This window comes from Hyperolius riggenbachi, chromosome 3, assembly GCF_040937935.1.
Source record: "Hyperolius riggenbachi isolate aHypRig1 chromosome 3, aHypRig1.pri, whole genome shotgun sequence".
Classification (NCBI taxonomy): Eukaryota; Metazoa; Chordata; class Amphibia; order Anura; family Hyperoliidae; genus Hyperolius; species Hyperolius riggenbachi.
The window spans coordinates 85468771-85490669 of NC_090648.1; the positions used below are offsets into that span (position 1 = coordinate 85468771).

Sequence of the window (21899 nt, forward strand, 5' to 3'; positions counted from 1 at the left end):
CGACAGTGTATGGCCACCTTTATTGTGTTTTTTAAGCAACTTGGCTCTGTCTTCTGACGGCGCCGACGTTACTCACTAAGCGCCGCTATACAGACTGATTCCCATTATAGTCTATGGCAGCGCTGGCTGCGCCCAAATCTTGTAGCACTGAAAAGCACTGCTCCGGCTGGCAGAAGCCCCTAGGTACGAAGCAAAGAGGAATAGAGCTCATTGCTTTTTTTTTTTTTAAAGAGGCACAGTTAAGAGCTCATTCCTCACAACTACAACAAATAAGAAGGCTAAGAAGGAAGAGGGTAGATTATTCTGACACCACAGATGCCAGCGCAGGTGAGGGCAAGCAACCCTCATCCAACATGGCAGCCAGCTAACAAGCACATCTGATGATGCTTTCCTTCTTCTGCTTCCTCATTCGTCAAAGTTTTCTCAACAATCTTTTGCTAACCAATAAGCTGCTAGAGGAGCGTCACACCCCCCCGGAAGTCAAACATTGGCGGAGAATGCTCTGAACGGATTGGTAGTGTTTCTCCTCTCTCTCCGATTGGGTGACGCTCGTTTCCCGAGGGCAGTGATTGGCGGGGATGAAGAGCCAGCTCACGCAGCTTCTGGAGTGCGGAAGAAAGATCTGGAAGGTTCTGGAGGTGGAGCTGCTCGCATAGAAGAGTCAGGCTGTTACTGGACTCCAGCAGTGTTGTCACACGGAGGCTGAACGCAGGTATGTATGCTGGGATCTGATCAGCTGTGTATACAGGGGGGCTTCTCATTGTCACAGGGGAGGTATGCCCACTGTATGTGGCACAGGAAGTCAGGGCAGACTGGGCTCTGATCAGGTGTGTATACAGGGGGGCTTCTTATTGTCACAGGGAGACATGCCCACTGTATGTGGCACAGGGAGTCAGGGCAGACTGGGCTCTGATCAGCTGGGTATACAGGGGGCTTCTCATTGTCACAGGGGAGGTATGCCCACTGTATGTGGCACAGGGAGTCAGGGCAGACTGGGCTCTGATCAGCTGTATGTATGGGGGGCTTCTCATTGTCACAGGTGAGGCATGCCCACTATATGTGGCACAGGGAGTCAGGGAAGACTGGGCTCTGATCAGCTGTGTATACAGGGGGCTTCTCATAGTCACAGGGGAGACATGCCCACTGTATGTGGCACAGGGAGTCAGGGCAGACTGGGCTCTGATCAGCTGTGTATACAGGGGGGCTTCTCATTGTCACAGGGGAGGCATGCCCACTGTATGGGGCGCAGGAAGTCAGGGCAGACTGGGCTCTGATCAGCTGTGTATACAGGGGGGCTTCTTATTGTCACAGGGGAGACATGCCCACTGTATGTGGCACAGGGAGTCAGGACAGACTGGGCTCCGAATCAGCTGTGTATACAGGGGGGCTTCTCATTGTCACAGGGGAGGCATGCCCACTGTATGTGGCGCAGGGAGTCAGGGCAGACTGGGCTCTGATCAGCTGGGTATACAGGGGGGCTTCTCATTGTCACAGGGGAGGCATGCCCACTGTATGTGGCGCAGGGAGTCAGGACAGACTGGGCTCCGATCAGCTGGGTATACAGGGGGGCTTCTCATTGTCACAGGGGAGGTATGCCCACTGTATGTGGCGCAGGGAGTCAGGGCAGACTGGGCTCTGATCAGCTGGGTATACAGGGGGGCTTCTCATTGTCACAGGGGAGACATGCCCACTGTATGTGGCACAGGGAGTCAGGACAGACTGGGCTCCGATCAGCTGTGTATACAGGGGGGCTTCTCATTGTCACAGGGGAGGTATGCCCACTGTATGTGGCGCAGGGAGTCAGGGCAGACTGGGCTCTGATCAGCTGGGTATACAGGGGGGCTTCTCATTGTCACAGGGGAGGTATGCCCACTGTATGTGGCGCAGGAAGTCAGGGCAGACTGGGCTCTGATCAGCTGTGTATACAGGGGGGCTTCTTATTGTCACAGGGGAGGCATGCCCACTGTATGTGGCACAGGGAGTCAGGACAGACTGGGCTCCGATCAGCTGTATATACAGGGGGCTTCTCATTGTCTCAGGGGAGGCTTTCTGCTGCTGTACATGTAGGCATGCCCCCCACTGTACCTTATGTGGCACAGGGGCTCTGGGGAGGCTGTGTATAGGGAATGGGGGTCTCTTCAGCACAGGCAGCAGCAGCACTGCTATTTAGGGACATACCTGCCAGTAACCTGTCACATTGCTGCTTAGTGAGGTAAAGCTTCAGCTGAGTAAAGCTAAGTATGTGTGTCTCTGCATCTGTCTTCTCACTTTCAATCAATGTTTTTCTATCTCTCTCTCACATTCTGTGTGTTTGTATACTGAAGTGAGAATGATATGGTGGCTGCCATATTTATCTCCTTTTAAACAATACCAGTTGCCTGGCAGCCCTGCTTATCTATTTGGCTATTATAGTGTCTGAATCGCACCAGAAACAAGCATGCAGCTATTTTTGTCAGATTTGACAATCATGTCAGAAACATCTGATCTGCTGCATGCTTGTTCAGGGTCTATGGCTAAAAGTATTAGAGGCAGAGGATCAGCAGGATAGCCAGGCAACTGGTATTGCATAAAAATAAATAAATATGGCAGCCTCCATATCCCTCTCACTTCGATTGCCCTTTAAAGAGAACCTGAGATGGGGTGAAAAAAATGTATGCATACCTGGGGGTTCCTCTGGTCTGATCGCTTACTCACCGCTGTCCTCCGCTGCTGGCAGTCTTTGCAAATTGCGAAGTCCTCCAGTTTGAGGCATACTGCGCATGCCTAGCTGTGCGTGCCCCTGACACGCTCCTGTCGCTGGGAGCTTTCTGTGTCTGCACAGTACACTCCTGTCCACGGGAGCGTGACAGGCGAGTGCGTACAGCCGTACTGTGCCGACTGTCCCCAACTGGATGAATTACTGGGGCCAGTTCTGAAGGCTGCAGGCAGCAGAGGATGGCGGCGAGGGAGCGATGAGGGGGATGGAGGAAGCCCCAGGTATATATAAAAAAAATTTATTTTGCCCCATCTCATGTACACTTTAAAGTTTTAATACCCTGAGACAGGTAGTTTGGTTGTACCTGGTTATTTTGGTGCCCCATAGACCATAATGTTAATATCGTAATCACCGGCGCCAGCGGTGTAATTATGATGCATGGTACTTAACCACTTCGTCCACAGGTCAGTAGATATACGTCCTCTGGGACTTCATCTAAGCCACAGGTCAGTAGATATACGTCTTGTAGCAGAAGCAGTGCTGTGCAGGATTGGGCTTGCTCCTGTGCACATTTCTGGCACTATCTGATGCAGCACTAATTGGTGAACGGGAATATAAGTTTCCTGAGCTAATGAGATTGATTTATACTATTAAAAATACTTGTATTTTCTCATTTCATAGTGAAAAATACACTCTGTAGCATTATTTCAGAATCAAATATCTTCACCATAAATTGTGACCGGAACATAATCTAAGTTTTGTGATAAGCAGTAAGAATAGCCAAACAAAATTTGTGTTTTTTATCTACAGTAGCACTTTTTATTTTTAAACTGGAATTGGTAAAACTGAAAAATACATGTTTTTTTCTATTTTTTTTTCTTTGTTTTCCCATTAAAATTCATAGAAAACAAAATAGTTTGAGGGAAAAAATGGCATACAATGAAAGGCTAGTTTGTCTTGAAAAAAACAATATATATTTCATTTCTGTTTCATAAGTAGGGATAAAGTTATTTCTGATTAAATAGGGACATAGCTAAACTGTCAAAACTGCTCTGGTCAATAAGTACAAAACAAGGTCTGGATGCGAAGTGGTTAATGGCTAGATTTATCAGTAGACTGAATTAGCGGTTTCAGTGATGATTAGGGGCGGAGCTTAGTGTTAGGCGTAGGTAGCGGAAAGATGATGTGATTTAGATTGCGATAGGTGATAGTAGAATATTGGTAACGTTGCTTATATTCTACTACATTCAGCAGATAAAATTACATTTTGGCTTTACCATGTGCCAGAGCTTTCAAGTGCTGTTTCTACATGTACAGTACATTCCACGTCTTTGCTCTGAAAGCCTTAATCCAAAATGTCATATGCTAGGTTCTGTTTTTGTGTATCTGATTTTTTTGGGGGGGGGATTTTGTGTTCAGTGCTGTCCCTTTATTACGTCTCTGTGAAATAAATAATACCTTTCCTCTCCTCTAGTATTCCCTTTTCTGCTTCTAGACAGGCAGCAAAGTGTAGACTAGGGTAGAAAGTGAGAATATTGAGGAATAGTATTGTAGGATTTTGCCACTGTTTACCCACTAGAAAAATCACATTACCTCTTCTACCCATCTCTCACCTAAAATACATATGAGGATGCACTCATGATGAGAATATCTGTTTCTTGTTATATCCCACAATCTCCGCTGATTGCATAACTGCTTTAGGCTGCTTCCTGTGGAATCTGGGCCTCCATGTAATTGGGCAGTGCCCAGGAGTCTAGCACAACCTAGAGAAGCTTCCTATGATTCACATTGGATCTGTAACTAATGTGCAGAATTGAGCAAGTTATATTTTGTTGTACTTTATCTCCAGGATTGGATTTAGCTGGGATAATAAGGTATTTCTAAATGATTTTTTTTTTTTCTATACTACAATAGTAGCTGGGTTTAGTTTTATGTTTACAAACCTACCTGAAAATGCGTATTGCTGTGCGATGGCATTGCAGAAGTGTGAACAGTCATATGGAGGACAATGAATGATATCCGTTCTTTACAGATCGTTCGATTTGTGGCTTGCTATAACATGCTGTACTTGCTGCACATAATGGGCTCTATTCACAATGCAATATAATAATCCAATTGCGGTACATTCCCGACTGAAATAAGACCATGTTGACATTCACAGAGTTTTCCGCATGCAGAAAAAGTTTACAAATGCCTTCAGAGCAGACTTGGGAATACTCAGTAGTATTCATGTTTTGTGATTGGTATAAAATTACCATGGTAATCTGATTTTTGGGGAGAAAAATTCTGCATTCTACAATTGGTCCAATGCTCACAAGTTCTATGATTGGGCTAAAAGTACCGAGTTGCTGTAATGTGGTATTTCTGCGGAAATCCGATTTTTCCGATTGGATTATAGCTTTCACTTTCTAGTGGTGTCACCAGAACACAATTGCTATATCATTCCTGCTGGTGCCTGGGCTGAACATCAAGGTGGTAGAGCAGAGAAACAACTAATAGGGAGATATCGTGCTGGGAATACACCATAAGTGTTTTTTTTTTTCAGATAGATTGTTCGATAGATAATTTCTGACATGTCCAATCTTATTTTCGATTGTTTTTCTGATCGATTTCTTATAGAAGTGAATGGAAATAGAGAACCGAGTGTTAATCGACAGGAAAATCTAACTGAAAATTGATCGGATGGGAAATAGACCAAAACAAACGCATGGTTTGTACCCAGCATCAGTCTTTCCCCTAGTCTAGGGTATAGGCAGGGCTCCTGCATGCCATCAGCTGAGTAATATCTGGGGGAAAGGTGATTGTGAAACCTTGGAACTTTCTCTTGCATACAATTGCTTCCTTCTGATAAGCTGGCATCAGTGGTTAATTGTGCACAACTACACTCTTTATCCACAGAATAGCAGTTAAAAGTTCTCAGAGTGGTCAGACCTTGCTTTCATTGTCTGATAGTGGATGTTTTGTTTTTATGCAGCTGTATATACTAGTCTGGCAGGCCTGGGGGCGGCGAGGCAGACGTTGGCGGCTCTACAATTTTCATTCTATTTCATACTGAAGTTGATTCAAAGTCTTTGTGTGGGCAGCAAATTGAATCTGATCAGAGAGGAATCTATCAGAGATCGATCTAACGGACAGTCCATCTGGTGGCCATCTATAAGTGTATGGCCACGTTTCGGTTCCACCCATATCTCCAATTCTCAGTGATATCTTAGTGGTGTTTGTAACGATTCACTACTAAGAAATGTAGTGCTTAAACCTTTTGGGGACTGCTGCATGTACATCCTACACCGCACTTGTGGCTGTCTAAGCCTGATGCGGCGTAGGATTTACGCCACCTGCCGTTTGCGCACCCGGTGCGATCGTGCGCACACTAGAGGGGAGATTAACCTGTCATATGGCTCAGTGGTCAGGCTTCTGATCACTACGATCGCCGGCGTATCGTAGTGATCACTGTAAGAGTTGTGGCAGTAGGGGGAAAAGAAGAGGATCCACTCACCTTGCTGACGTTCCCCTGGCGATCGTCTCTCCCCTCCACCCTGGCCAGCGTCCCCGCTCGCTCTGACGCAAGTGTCTGGTCCTGGCTTGATGACCCGGATCTTAATGTCAGTGCGAACAAGGATGCTGGCGAGACTCTGTCCATTGCACCTGTGCGGCCCTGGCTGTGTGCGTCCTTGTTTGCGCTCCCCTCGTCGGTAGCGTCCTGCACAGTATGAGGTTTTCTTGTATTGCTTCTGTGCAGGACGTTCCTGGCGAGGGTAGCGAGGATGCCGGCGACCAGGGCCAAACAGGTGCAGTGGCTGTTGACTTGGAAGTCAGTGGTAACGGACCTGTGCTGCGGCGAGAGAGTGGAGGATCGTTCAGAGACGGCGAGGACACAGGGAGGCTAGCAGAAGCCCCCTTTTTTGGGGGGACATTAAGCCCTTGTTAAAGTGGAGCTGAACTCTTGCACAGGACCGAAGCAGTGCTGTGGAGTCAGTACAAAAATCCTCTTACTCCAACTCCTCTGTTTATGAAACCTCCGACTCCAGGTACCCAAAATTACCTTGACTCTGGAAAGAAGGAAAACTGAGAGAAATGCACCCTGTATGTATTTAGAGAGTTTAGCCTGTCTGATTCTTTTTCATCTGTGGATAATCACAAGGTGTAATTTGATCCCTCAGCTGTGTCACCTGACTGCCACGGCATAGAGCCTAATTTACAACAATTGCGCTTATGGAATCAACACAATTATAATTTATCTATATGCGTAGTGCGTGCTTAATACCATCTGATGTAAGATAGTCACAGTCAAGTTCCCAAATACAGCAGCGCTCCAGACCTATCTAGCTTGGAGTTGGACCTGATTAATGTCCACAAAAAGGTACATAAGAGTCCTTATATATCCGCCTATGCCAGCTCCGCCCGAGGGTTACACTATTGGCTCTTGTCTTTTTCTTTTCTATATGACATGTTGGCCTTGTGTGGAGTTCTATGGAGAGGAGCCTGGGGATCTACTGTGGTGCATATAGAAGGACTCTTGTGTGCCTTTTTTTTTTTTTTTTTTTTTTTTTTTTTTTTTTTTTTGTACATTAAAGAGACTCCGTAACAAAAATTGCATCCTGTTTTTTATCATCCTACAAGTTCCAAAAGCTATTCTAATGTGTTCTGGCTTACTGCAGCACGTTCTACTATCACCATCTCTGTAATAAATCAACCTATCTCTCTCTTGTCAGACTTGTCAGCCTGTGTCTGGAAGGCTGCCAAGTTCTTCAGTGTTGTGGTTCTGTGATGCATCTCCCCCCTCCAGGCCCCTCTCTGCACACTGCCTGTGTGTTATTTAGATTAGGACAGCTTCTCTCTTCTCTCTTATCTTTTACAAGCTGGATAAATCCTCCTCTGAGCTGGCTGGGCTTTCACATACTGAGGAATTACATACAGGCAGAGCTGTCTGCACTCTGCAGGAAGAAACAGCCTGACACTTCAGTGGAAGATAGCTGCAGGGGGAAAGAAACACACAAATGATCTCTTGAGATTAAAAAGGAAGGGTGTATACAGCCTGCTTGTGTATGGATGTATTTTCTATGTGTGGACATACTGTACATCAACCTACTTCCTGTTTTGGTGGCCATTTTGTTTGTTTATAAACAAACTTTTTAAAACTGTTTTTAACCACTTTTAATGCGGCGAGGAGCGGCGAAATTGTGACAGAGGGTAATAGGAGATGTCCCCTAACGCACTGGTATGTTTATTTTTGTGCGATTTTAAAGAGAATCTGTATTGTTAAAATCGCACAAAAGTAAACATACCAGTGCGTTCGGGGACATCTCCTTTTACTCTCTGTCACAATTTCACCGCTCCTCGCCGCATTAAAAGTGGTTAAAACAGTTTTAAAAAGTTTGTTTATAAACAAACAAAATGGCCACCAAAACAGGAAGTAGGTTGATGTACAGTATGCCCACACATAGAAAATACATCCATACACAAGCAGGCTGTATACACCCTTCCTTTTGAATCTCAAGAGATCAATTGTGTGTTTCTTTCCCCCTGCAGCGATCTTCCACTGAAGTGTCTGGCTGTTTCTTCCTGCAGAGTGCAGACAGCTCTGCCTGTATGTAATTCCTCAGTATGTGAAAGCCCAGCCAGCTCAGAGGAGGATTTATCCAGCTTGTTAAAGATAAGAGAGAAGAGAGAAGCTGTCCTAATCTAAATAATACACAGGCAGTGTGCAGAGAGGGGCCTGGAGGGGGGAGATGCATCACAGAACCACAACACTGAAGAACTTGGCAGCCTTCCAGACACAGGCTGACAAGTCTGACAAGAGAGAGATAAGTTGATTTATTACAGAGATGGTGATAGTAGAATGTGCTGCAGTAAGCCAGAACACATTAGAATAGCTTTTGGAACTTGTAGGATGCTAAAAAACAGGATGCAATTTTTGTTACGGAGTCTCTTTAATCATGTCTGACGCCAAGCTAGATAGGTCTGGAGCGCTGCTGTATTTGGGAACTAGAGAGCCTAATTGGAAAGCACCAGATGCTAACAATATGTCTGCTTCCATGGGAGCAGGAAGTGGATACACTGCAGATTTCTTGCAGGATTTATATCGCTGTAACAAAAAACAAAAAAAGTGCACGTTTCTGAGCTGCATCTTTCAAAAGGAATGAAGGTAGGAATTGATGTCAGCTATGGAGAGACAGAATATTTGTACAGCAATCTGAGGATAAAAATGTCATATAGGCTATACTTGCATCATCTCCAGTAATAGGCTATTGGATGTCAGCCAGGCCTAATGGAAAACAGTGCTGTCCAGACCAGAGATATGCCTTTATAATCCAATAAAGTTAATTTTATTTAGTGAATGTGAAAGCCTTGCACATCTGCTTCAGTACAAATGACCTCATTGTGTTGCTGTGATGACTTCTCATTCTTAGACAGGACTGATGCACTTTATTTGGCTCATACATAAAGCGGAACTATAGTGAAAATAACGTAATTATTATTTTTTTTATTGAGCAATATTCATTTATAAATTAGTCAGTGTTTGCCAATTTACCGCAGGTGGCAGCATTGTTAGCTCTGTCAGGTGATCTCTGCTGAATGTTTGTTTGCTGAGCTATCCAAAGCCAGTACAAAATATACCCGGTCTCCCAGAATGCCTGGGAGAATTCCACATAGTTAAAAAGCCTAGGCTAAGTGTCATTGGAAGGGTGAAGCTATGGAAACTCACCTAAGGAGAGGCAAGGCTCTGGGTCCTATGGAGCTTTCCTGCTCTTTTCACGGATCCCTCGTTGCAGCTATGTCACCTCCGTTAGAATCACTGGTCGCTGGAGGCTTCGGAAGTACAAGTGCTCCTGAAGACCGGCGGCTCTGTACTGCACATGTGTGAGTGCTAGTGCAGGCTCCAGAACACTTCCGAAGCCTCCAGCGGCAGAGCGCAGTATTCCACCGATCGGTCGGTTACTGCTGCCGGGGGTGACAGCGCTGGAGCGAGGACACCGCCGGGAGATCGGGAAGGCTCTATAGGCCCCAGAGCCTCCCCTCTCCTTAGGCAAGTATCTGGTTGATTTTTTTTTTTTTTTCATTTTTTTTTCGGTTCACACTAGCTTTTAAAGGAGTTATCAGGGGAAAAATGAATAAAATAAGTGCTACTTACCGGCGGCTTCCTCCAGCCCCAAGCTCCCAGCATGTCCTTCGCCGCAGCTCTCCCCGCAGCCATTCGCCGCAGCTCCGTCCCGGTCCCTGGCGATGACGTCAGGGCGACCTCCAGGTCGGCCTGTACTGTGCCTGCGCGAGCGGCGTTGTCCATCACCGCCACGTGGGCCAGAGCGGACTGCGGAGGTGCAGTAGTTCTGCGCCTGCGCAGTCCGCTCCGGCCCACGTGGCGGCGATTGACAGTGCCGCTCGCGCAGGCACTGTACAGGCCGGACGTTATCGTCGGGAGCGGGACGGACCTGCGGCGAACGGCTGACTGCAGAGCTGCGGTGAGGGGCATGCTGGGAGCTTGGGGCTGGAGGAAGCCCCCGGTAAGTAGCACTTATTTTATTCATTTTTCCCCTGATAACTCGAAGTACGTTAAATACCGGTATACAGAAATATAGATACAGGAAGTGTTTTTGATGCTAAAACCAGGAAACTGTCCATAAAAGTGGGTATCCTGAATAATTTACTGCATTCTACTACAGTGTCACTACAGTGCCTCAGTTCTGTTCTGTACAGATCAACTGAATAGTTAAATGTGTGTTTTGTGTCCACAGTTGTTTCTGCATTGGTATTCCTGTTACTTGTGAAGATTCCCCAGAAACATGGGCAAGGATTACTACAAGATCCTGGGAATAGCAAAAGGAGCGTCAGAGGAGGATATCAAGAAGGCCTACAGGAAACAGGCGCTGAAGTATCATCCTGACAAGAACAAGGACCCGGGAGCTGAGGAGCGCTTCAAAGAGATCGCTGAAGCCTATGATGTCCTGAGTGACCCCAAGAAGAGGGAGATATTTGATAAATATGGGGAGGAAGGTGAGTGAGGGTATGGTCTGTGCGCCGCGTATGGAGAGACCGGGCCTGTGCGCCGCGTATGGAGAGACCGGGCCTGTGCGCCGCGTATGGAGAGACCGGGCCTGTGCGCCGCGTATGGAGAGACCGGGCCTGTGCGCCGCGTATGGAGAGACCGGGCCTGTGCGCCGCGTATGGAGAGACCGGGCCTGTGCGCCGCGTATGGAGAGACCGGGCCTGTGCGCCGCGTATGGAGAGACCGGGCCTGTGCGCCGCGTATGGAGAGACCGGGCCTGTGCGCCGCGTATGGAGAGACCGGGCCTGTGCGCCGCGTATGGAGAGACCGGGCCTGTGCGCCGCGTATGGAGAGACCGGGCCTGTGCGCCGCGTATGGAGAGACCGGGCCTGTGCGCCGCGTATGGAGAGACCGGGCCTGTGCGCCGCGTATGGAGAGACCGGGCCTGTGCGCCGCGTATGGAGAGACCGGGCCTGTGCGCCGCGTATGGAGAGACCGGGCCTGTGCGCCGCGTATGGAGAGACCGGGCCTGTGCGCCGCGTATGGAGAGACCGGGCCTGTGCGCCGCGTATGGAGAGACCGGGCCTGTGCGCCGCGTATGGAGAGACCGGGCCTGTGCGCCGCGTATGGAGAGACCGGGCCTGTGCGCCGCGTATGGAGAGACCGGGCCTGTGCGCCGCGTATGGAGAGACCGGGCCTGTGCGCCGCGTATGGAGAGACCGGGCCTGTGCGCCGCGTATGGAGAGACCGGGCCTGCGGCCACTGGGCAGGAAGTTTGCATGTAACATTTGCAACAGTTACCGGGATCCTAATCCTTCTCTAAACAGGTAGCTGAGGAGAAGGCAAGCTGGATCAGGAATAGAGGGGGGAATAGAAGCAGATAAAGCCACTGGCTGAGCTAAAGCCATAATCTACCCAGGGCTAACTCCAAGAACCCATACTCTTTGAAAAATTATTTGTTAATTTTTTTTTTTAACGTGTGTAAGGATTACACAGTTGGACACAATTCTGGTAGGTTGGCGAGAGAAACAGCGGATTCTCTGACAGTCTGCGTAACCCTTCTCTTTTTTTAAATGTATTATTAGTCAGGAAATATTAAAAAAAACCTGTATTAAGAAAACGTGGGTGGCACTTACCTCGGGGAGGGGAAAGCCTCTGGATCCTAACAAAGGCTTCCCCTATCCTCCGGTGTCCTGGCATTCTCCTTCTGCAGCCCCCTGAAGTGCGGTGATGTAAATTTTTACCTTCTGCGATCCTGCACAGGTACACTGGCCTTCTCTTCCTTCTGGTTAATGCGGAAATAGCCGAACCTGATCGATCTGCTCTACTGCGCAGATGCGAGTCCTTTTGTGCCTGCGCAGTAGAGCGGATACAATTGGGCTCTGCTATTTCCGCCTTGCCCAAACAAAGAACTGCTACTGCCCCTGTGCTGGATCCCGGCGAGGTAAATAAATCAAACCTTGTTAGACTTGTCACGGTAGGAGTGTGGGGGGATTCGAGTGAGCCAGCGCTGGATTCCCTGCAGCTACTGGGATGCGGTAGCCTCATTGGGACCCTGAAGATTACCCCAAACCAATCCCAGGAAGAGGATCCTGGAGGGGGGAAAGGTTTTTTTTGTTTTGTTTTTTAACATTTTAGTCCGGTTGCTACGGTGATTCTCTGTCTTTCTGAATTGTTGCCCCTGATTGAGTCTGCAGGTTAGGTGGTTCCCGCTGCATCCTTGTTTTAAATATGGAGAGCCTGAAGTGAGTGGGATATGGTGGCTGACATTTTTATTTCCTTTTAACCTCCCTGGCGTTCTATTAAGATCGCCAGGGCGGCTGCGGGAGGGTTTTTTGTTAAGTAAAAAAAAACTATTACATGCAGCCAACTAAAAGTTGGTTGCATGAAAGCCCACTAGAGGGCACTCCGGATGCGTTCTTCTGATCGCCTCCGGCGATCAGAAGTAACGCGGAAGGCCGCAATGAGCAGCCTTCCTTGTTTCGCTTACCTCGTCGCCATGGTGACGAGCAGAGTGACGTGATCGACGTCAGCCGACGTCCTGACGTCAGCCGCCTCCGATCCAGCCCTTAGCGCTGGCCCGGAACTGTTTGTTCCGGCTACGCTGGGCTCGAGCGGCTGGGGGGACCCTCTTTCGCCGCTGCACGCGGCGATCAGGTAGCACACGCGGCTGGCAAAGTGCCGGCTGCGTGTGCTCCTTTTTATTTCATCAAAATCGGCCCAGCAGGGCCTGAGCTACACCCTCCGGCGGTAATGGACGAGCTGAGCTCGTCCAGACCGCTAAGGAGGTTAAACAATACCAGTTGCCTGGTATTGCTGCTGATCTCTTTGGCTGCAGTAGTGTCTGAATCACACACTTCAAGCATGCAGTTTGTTTCGCCTGATCTGCATGCTTGTTCAGGGTCTGTGGCTGAAAGTATTTAGGGCTGATTCACGCTTTAAAGTGCAAGTGATTTGAAAAGTGCTTGCTAATGTAATGCTATCCCATCCCTCAAGTGAGAACACGGACTATAGTAATAGTGCTACAAGGGTTATGAATTTAGTGCATGAAGAGTGAAGGTGATGCAGATTAGACTCTCACGGTGAACAGGACCACATTCACTTCACACAGGAAGCTGGGCTGGAGGGACTTGTGTGTAGCTCATATAGTTGATTAGTTATGGCAGATCCACAAGTGCTGACTGCAGTAGGCTCAGTCTGGTTTCAGGTGTGGTGTCAGCATTATATAATGTGCTGCATACAATTTTATATGGCACACAGAAATAGCATCACGCCATTTACTAGACCGGTGAGGACTTGTTCTGCTGGTTAGAGTGACTGGGAATACTCTGTTCCCAAGAGCGTGCAGTTTGGCAAGTTCATCAGATGACCTCTTCAAAATGCAGTTGCTTTGGCTGACAGCACCACGGCTGCATCGTCCTTCCCAAAGTTAAGCCAGTTTTAAAAGTAGAAAATGTTTATCATTCTTAACTTTGAGGCCTGAAACCCACTAGGAATCGCTGCAGCGCTGTTAAATCACAGCAGTGCTGTCTGCAGTGATTCCTAGGGCGATTGCGTTCGCAATTTCCCGATGCTTTGGAGTGCTATACAGCACTTCCAATTAGCGATATTTTATTTTTATTTTATTTTTAATTAAGTTTATGCTTACCAGACGTCCTCCTCCTTCTGTCCATAGCCCTGTCCCCTAAAGGAAGAGGTCATAGGTGCTTCTCTAGGACTAATCAGAGAAGCACCTGTTACATCTTCCTTTAAGGTAGCCATACACTGGTCGATTTGCCATTAGATCGACCAACTGATAGATCCCTATCTGATCGAATCTGATCAGAGAGGGATCGTATGGCTGCCTTTACTGCAAACAGATTGTGAATCGGTTTCAGCCTGAAACCAATCACAATCTGTTGTCTGTTGAGCTGCTCCTGCTGCCTGTCTCCCCCCCCCATATCCCCCCCCCCCCCCCTGGTGGCTCCAGGTCCTCTTCTCTGCACTGCACGCATCCCAGCATCCTGCACCGCATCCCAGCGTACACTGTGTCACTCCGTGACCAGGAAGTTCAAATAGAGCGCCCTCTGGAGTGACACAGGAAGTTAATGTACGCCGGGATGGAGCAGGAACAGAGCGGTGCAGCGCGGGGAAGATGCCCGGGAGCCAGCACAGGTGATGTATACCTGGATCGGCCGCCGCTAGCGACGCGCTCCCTACCCGCGGGCGATCGATGGTAATTTCCCGCACGGCGCGATTGACGAACCAATCCGGTTTCAGGAGGAAATCGGATCGGCGGGTGCGTTTAGCGCGAACGATTGGCAGCAGATTCGATCCCAGTGATCGAATCTGCTGTCGAAACGGCGGCAAATCTGGCCAGTGTATTTAAAGTGCAATCGCTCGCCCTCCCCCAAGTGCTGCATAATTGCTTTGATGAGCGATTGATGCAGCACTTATATACTTTGCATTGAGCGTAAGCTCGCTCAAAATGCTACATGTCCTGCAAATGCGATTACCCCTAATTGCAATAACACTAATAGGTTCCCCCTCACTCAGTTTCATTGGCAAAGTGTTTTCGGGAGTCGCTGGCAATCCAAAAACGCTGCCAAAAATGTCCTAGTGGGTTGCTACCCTCAGGTTTACACTATACCACTGCGGTGATCCCCTGCCGCACATTCACCTCACAAAACCTTCTTCAGAAGACCCTGTGGCAGAGTGCGCCGCCCCCCCCAGTGACTTGCGCTCTGCAGGGCAGGAAGTACGTCTCTGGGATTCCAGTTGGTCCACACATGCGTGCTCAGATACATTATGCTCCATCGTTCACACATACAGCGGTGCCCATAGACCATTACCCCAAGCACCGTGTTAAGAGGGCTGTTTGCGGTAACACGCTGCAGGCTGTGCGGAAGGATGGACACTTCTGAAGCAACAAGTGTAAAAGGCCCCATTGACTTGCATTGCCTTTGCATTACCCTGCGGTAAAACCAGGGCTGTGGAGTTGGAGTCGGGACAATTTTGGGTGTCTGGAGTCGGAGTCTGGAAAAAATGCACCGACTCTGACTCCTAATAATTTTAAACTGTAATTAAAATAGAAAATATGATAAAATGTTCTATTTCTCAGATAATAATCCTAAATAATTTATACATACAGTAATAGCTGTGCTTAGTCCACAAAAATGAAATAAACCAATCAAAATTAGTTACTTGAGCTGCTTCAATAAAGCAGTCCCCGAATTTTTAAGGTCAGATATACACATCTGATTGTGACTGTATATATGATGTGTACACAGGAATCTCTTATATATACTAAATAACATCTATGCTGTAAGTATAAAGCCTGATGTGTAGCCGTGTCACTAATAGAGATGGTCAATGAGATGGAAATAATTCTGTGCTGATTCTGATTTATGCAAATGCACTCTTTGCTCATGAAATCAAATAATTTGATATTGTTAAACTTTGGTTTGGTGACTACAAATTAAATGGTACCTGAGAAGGATGAAAAGAAAAGTGTTATACATACCTGGGGCTTCCTCCAGCCCCCTTCAGGCCAATCAGTCCCTCGCTGTCCACCTCCACCACCTGGATCTTCTGCTATGAGTCCTGGTAATTCAGCCAGTCAGCGCAGTCCGGCTGCATACCGCTTCCACAGCCAGCAGCGTTCTGCACCTGCGCAATAGTGCTGCGCAGGTGTAGTATGCTCTCGGCGGCGGAGTGTGTGCATGCGCACTACGCCTGACTGGCTCAAGTACCTGGACCCATAGCAGAAGATCCAGGTGGGGGAGGAGGACAGCGAGGGACTGATTTAGCCTGAAGGGGACTGGAGGAAGCCCCAGATATGTATAAAACTTTAATTTCATCTGTCTCAGGTTTACTTTGTTACACAGTAGTACTATACTCTACATATGCACTCTCCACAGAGCTGCAGGGAATCCACTGAGAATGCTGTGCACATTGAACACAGAGGTGTTGTCTATCACCCATAAACCTGGTTCAGATTGTGCATCAAGAATGTGTAATAGATGAAGAATCCCCTCATTCCCCTGCAGAGTACCTGCACATCACTCTTACATGTACCCACAGTTACATTGCCTAGGACCTGATAGATGTTCTTTGTTCCAGCCTGTACCTTTTACAAGTACTCTTACCAAGGACTAGTTTTAGTCTATGACTAAAGGGAATAAATATGGCAGTCTCCATATCCTTCTCACTTCAGTTGTCTTTTAAAATTCCTAAGCATTGGTGTAACGATTGTGGAACTTTCTCCACGGCGGAAATCCTCCACAAGCGTGTAATTGCAGGCACCCAGCAAAAGGTGCTACGCACCTGTAGAGTGAAATTCCTGTCGGCAGATGGCGCTGGGGAGTGCAGAGGAACCAATCCTCTGTACCTCCACAAATGCCAGACAGGAATTGTACGAAGCGCAGAACGCAATCGCAAGAGAGGCGATTGCAAATGAAAATGAGCAAAGGGACAGGTTGTATGTGTGTGCGCCAATCCAGTCGCCACCCCGCGACCGCGCACACACAACAGCAGATATGAAATAGGATCGCGAGAGGTGCGATCGCCAGACGTGACACAAGGCAGATCAGAATAGAATACGAGGGTAGCAAAGGCACAGCAAATAAAACAATGAGGAGATACGGAAAATAAACGCTAGCTAACCGCGAACACCGCACTCATTCGCAACAGTGCACGCGGTTATGCGCGGTCTCAACGTGATAAGCACAATAGAGACAAGCACGCCTAACTAACCATTAACAGACAAACATGAAACAGAGGACGCGAGCGCTTGCTTAACGGTTACCTCACCGAGCCTCCAGCAAGCGTAGCAGACAAGACAGACACACGAAAATAGGGACAAGCGAGAGATAGGATCCACAGCACTAGCGAAAAGTGGCTAGCGCGATCCAGGTACAGAGTAGCAGAACAGAAGGATCCCCAGCGCTAGCGAAAAGTGGCCAGCGCGATCCCAGGAGACAGAACAGAAGGATCCCCAGCGCTAGCGAAAAGTAGCTAGCGCGATCCCAGGAGACAGAACAGAAGAGATAGCTGGTAGCAACCGCTGCACCAGCTATACTCCAAGAACAGAGATCAGAACCATTTCCTGTCGACCACCATTGGGACAGGACAATGGCAACAGGCAAGACAAGACAGAACAGGCAATACAGATAATACAATTCTAACTGCACTAGGGAAATCTGCCAAGCGCAGATTCAGGAATTACTCTAAGCTGATGTTAAAACAGAGAGCAAGGCTGACACCCCACCAGGAGTGTTACATAGGACGTAATCCTTATGACCAGCCAAGCATTGTGGGAAAGACATAGTACTTATAGTACACGCCTCCAATGAATGTGGCCAGGCAATTTGCATAACAACGTATGCTAATTCCTCAGCAAGCACAAGCTGCAAAACTGACAGAAGCTCTTCTTTCCAGAGTCCTGCAGCATGCAAACCTACACAATGGTCAAAGGGCTGCCTGCCTGCACAGGCAGCTGAGCAAATCATCACAGTTGGCAGTTAAGAGACGATTTTCATGTTACATACTTTCAATCAACAAGATTGTAATATGCAAATTAGAGGAGTCGAGGAGTCTGAGTCGGTGGAATCCTAAACTGAGGAGTCCGAGTCGGTGGCTTTTTGTACCGACTCCACAGCCCTGGGTAAAACAGGGTAATGCAATGCTAGTGTAAAAGGGGTCTGAATTAAAACCGGTAGGACTCCAACCAACTCTAAAGCAAACTCGAGACAAAGCTCAAAATCTGCTGCGTACTATTTAGAGAGGGAAGCCTCAGGATCCTAGTGAGGCTTCCCCCGGTTGTAACAAGCCCCCAGTTGCTAAGCACGGCTCCTCTTCATTGTTTAAGTGCACGCAATGTCCGCAAGCCTACCTACGCATGTGCAGTAGCGTGGAGCCCGCAGCTCCGTGTTACTGCGCATGTATGAGCGGGCTCAGTCGGCTATTAAGAATAGCTCAATATAAGACTTAGCTCAAATATCCCTTTTTCTCTAAATATTAAGACTTCCCCTGAATATAAGCCCTAGCACACTTTTGAAACAAAAATTAATATGACCGTGTCTTATTTTCTGGGAAACATGGTATCTTTAAACATTGATTGGTACATCTGGATGCAGAATGAGTATCCTTTTTTTTATGTATTCTGTAGGATATCATATCCGTAGCATTACTTTTATTAGGACACCGCATAGAATGTATTAGTAATAAAATCTATTTTATTACAGTGAATCTTGCCAGAATTTCCTTCCTAGTATTTCTTGAACATGTCTGACCGGCAACCTGTGCAGGGAGTGAACTGTGCAAGTTCTGACCTGTAGCCGAGTTTGGTATTTCTACAAATCAGAGCATGCCCTGCACACTTTTATGCTGTGTCACTTCGCTGTATCTTCTTCTTTTTTTTTTTTTTCTCCATGTTACTTGCCTCCATCTACCAACTCCCATTCCCTTCCTATCTCCCCCCCCCCCCCTTATTTCTTGCCCTCATAAGTCTTATTCAGCATGCATAATGAAATTATGAGGTCCAGAGATAAATGGTTCAACTATCTGGATTCAAAAATCTCCAACATACTTGAAGCAGGACTAAAGTGTGAAACTGCGTGTAGCTGTTACAAAGCAGGGCCAAAATATCTTAATCAATAATGCAAGATGTCTGCATTATGGAATTAGGAGCCATTTATAGGAATGACCATATCAGCACTACAGTGGCAATGTAAAATCCAGATCCCAGCTAGGCATATCCCATTAACTCTGCAGTGCAGATATGCTACTAGTAGTTAAAGTGTACCGGAGACGAGAAGCGCAGGATGCGAAGGAGCAATCAGCCTGGAGAAAACCAATTGGACAATTGTATGCATAAATATGGACACTGGTACAAAATACAGATTTGGTAATTACAATGACAAGTGTAACATGGGACGTAAAATTTATAACAGATTGCAAGATACAAAATGAACAATAAATTCCAGGACCCAAACGGGGTACGAGAGCCCTGTGCTTGGGAGCTTGCAATCTAGAGGATATATGTGAGGATAAATAACATAATCGGAAGTAAGGCAAGGCAGCCCCACCTTTGCTCACCGGCAGATGTAAAGGCACAACCTGAGGCTATAGCTGGAGCAAAGCAAGCTGGATATTGCAAGAAAATAAACTTACATGCAGAAAATGGGACATTTCAGTTTATGTATTTTAATACAACAGTAAAAAAAGCATCAGTTTTATTACTAACTCGTCACATTGGTGAGAAGCGATGGCCATGTCTAGGAGAACTCCTACAGAAACATGTGATTTGTTTGATCAGCTGATAATTTGCAAAGCTCTGATTTGCTGTGACCACATCCTGCTTTAGCACATGATCATGACTAGCAAATCAGAGACTTGCATATCTATCACCTGACCAAACTGAATCTATTGAAATTCCATCGAAATGCAGTGTTGCACCATTTGATCCAATGCAACCCTATGGGCCGACCCAGATTTTCAGTCCGGACCGATCGATCAAAATCGGACGGAAATCGATCGATCAGCCAATCGATCATGATTTCTGCTGCATCGTTTTCTAGGTGATTTGATCAAAACGGTTGAATCGGCCGTCGATCGATGGCTAAAATCAACCAGTGTATGGGCCCCTTTAAACTAGCCCTTGGTAAGAGTACTTGTAGAAGGTACAGACAGGAACAAAGAACAACTGTGGGTACATGTAAGAGTGATGTGCAGGTACTCTGCAGGGGAATGAGGGGATTCCTCCTCTATTACACATTCTTCATGCACAGTCTGAACATGGATCAGGCCCTAGGCAATATAACTGTGGGTACATGTAAGAATGATGTGCAGGTACTCTGCAGGAGAATGAGGGGATTCTTCCTCTATCGCACATTCTTCATGTACAATCTGAACCAGGTTTATGGGTGATAGACAACACCTCTGTGTTCAGTGTGTACAACATTCTCAGTGGATTCCCTACAACTCTGTGGGGAGTGCATATGTAGAGTATAGTACTACTGTGTAACAAAGTAAACCTGAGACAGATGAAATTGAAGTCTTATACATACCTTGGGCTTCCTCCAGCCCCCTTCAGGCTAATTAGTTCCTCGCTGTCCTGCTCCGCCACCAAGATCTACTATGAGTGCAGGTACTTGAGCCTGTTGGGTGTAGTGCGCATATAAACACACTATCTATCTATCTATCTATCTATCTATCTATCTATCTATCTATCTATCTATCTATCTATCTATCTATATATATATATATATATATATATATATACAGTGATGTGAATAACTGTTTGCCCCCTTACTGATTCCTTATTATTTTGCATGTTTGTCACACTTAAATGTTTCTGCTCATCAAAAACATTAGTCAAAGATAACATAATTGAACACAAAATGCAGTTTTAAATGATGGTTTTTATTATTTGGTGAGGAAAAAAACTCAAAACCTACATGGCCCTCTGTGAAAAAGTGATTGCCCCCCTTGTTAAAAAATAACTTAACTGTGGTTTATCACACCTGAGTTCAATTTCTGTAGTCACCCCCATGCCTGATTACTGCCACACCTGTTTCAATCAAGAAATAACTTAAATAGGAGCTATCCGACACAGAAGTAGACCAAAAGCACCTCAAAAGCTAGACATCATGCCAATATCCAAAGAGATTCAGGAACAAATGAGAACAAAAGTAATTGAGATCTATCAGTCTGGTAAAGGTTATAAAGCCATTTCTAAAGCTTTTGGGACTCCAGCGAACCACAGTGAGAGCCATTATCCACAAATGGCAAAAACATGGAACAGTGATGAACCTTCCCAGGAGTGGCCGGCCGACCAAAATTACCCCAAGAGCAGAGAAAACTCATCCGAGAGGCCACAAAAGACCCCAGGACAACATCTAAAGAACTGCAGGCCTCACTTGCCTCAGTTAAGGTCAGTGTGCACGACTCCACCATAAGAAAGAGACTGGGCAAAAAACGGCCTGCATGGCAGATATCCAAGGCGCACACCACTTTTAAGCAAAAAGAACATTAAGGCTCGTCTCAATTTTGCTAAAAAACATCTCAATGATTGCCAAGACATTTGGGAAAATACCTTGTGGACCGACGAGACAAAAGTTGAACTTTTTGGAAGGTGCGTGTCCCGTTACATCTGGCGTAGAAGTAACACAGCATTTCAGCAAAAGAACATCATACCAACAGTAAAATATGGTGGTGGTGGTAGTGTGATGGTCTGGGGTTGTTTTGCTGCTTCAGGACCTGGAAAGCTTGCTGTGATAGATGGAACCATGAATTCTACTGTCTATCAAAAAATCCTGAAGGAGAATGTCCGGCCATCTGTTCGTCAACTCAAGCTGAAGCGATCTTGGGTGCTGCAGCAGGACAATGACCCAAAACACACCAGCAAATCCACCTCTGAATGGCTGAAGAAAAACAAAATGAAGACTTTGGAGTGGCCTAGTCAAAAGTCCTGACCTGAATCCTATTGAGATGTTGTGGCATGACCTTAAAAAGGCAGTTCATGCTAGAAAACCCTTAAATAAAGCTGAATTACAACAATTCTGCAAAGATGAGTGGGCCAAAATTCCTCCAGAGCGCTGTAAAAGACTCATTGCAAGTTATCGCAAACGCTTTATTGCAGTAATTGCTGCTAAGGGTGGCCCAACCAGTTATTAGGTTCAGGGGGCAATTTCTTTTTCACATAGGGCTATGTAGGTTTTGAGTTTATTTTCTCACTAA

The 21899-nt window shown here is 46.8% G+C and overlaps 1 protein-coding gene across 1 annotated transcript in view; it reads left to right on the forward strand.

The window, feature by feature from the left end:
• Positions 1-586: 586 nt before the first annotated feature.
• Positions 587-21899, forward strand: part of LOC137562789 (dnaJ homolog subfamily B member 1-like) — a 28277-nt gene continuing 6964 nt past the window's right edge. The window contains exons 1-2 of the mRNA XM_068274484.1: positions 587-712; positions 10429-10687. Coding sequence (XP_068130585.1) covers positions 10477-10687 — 211 coding nt within the window. The 5' untranslated portion in view covers positions 587-712; positions 10429-10476. The remainder of the gene's footprint in view (positions 713-10428; positions 10688-21899) is intronic.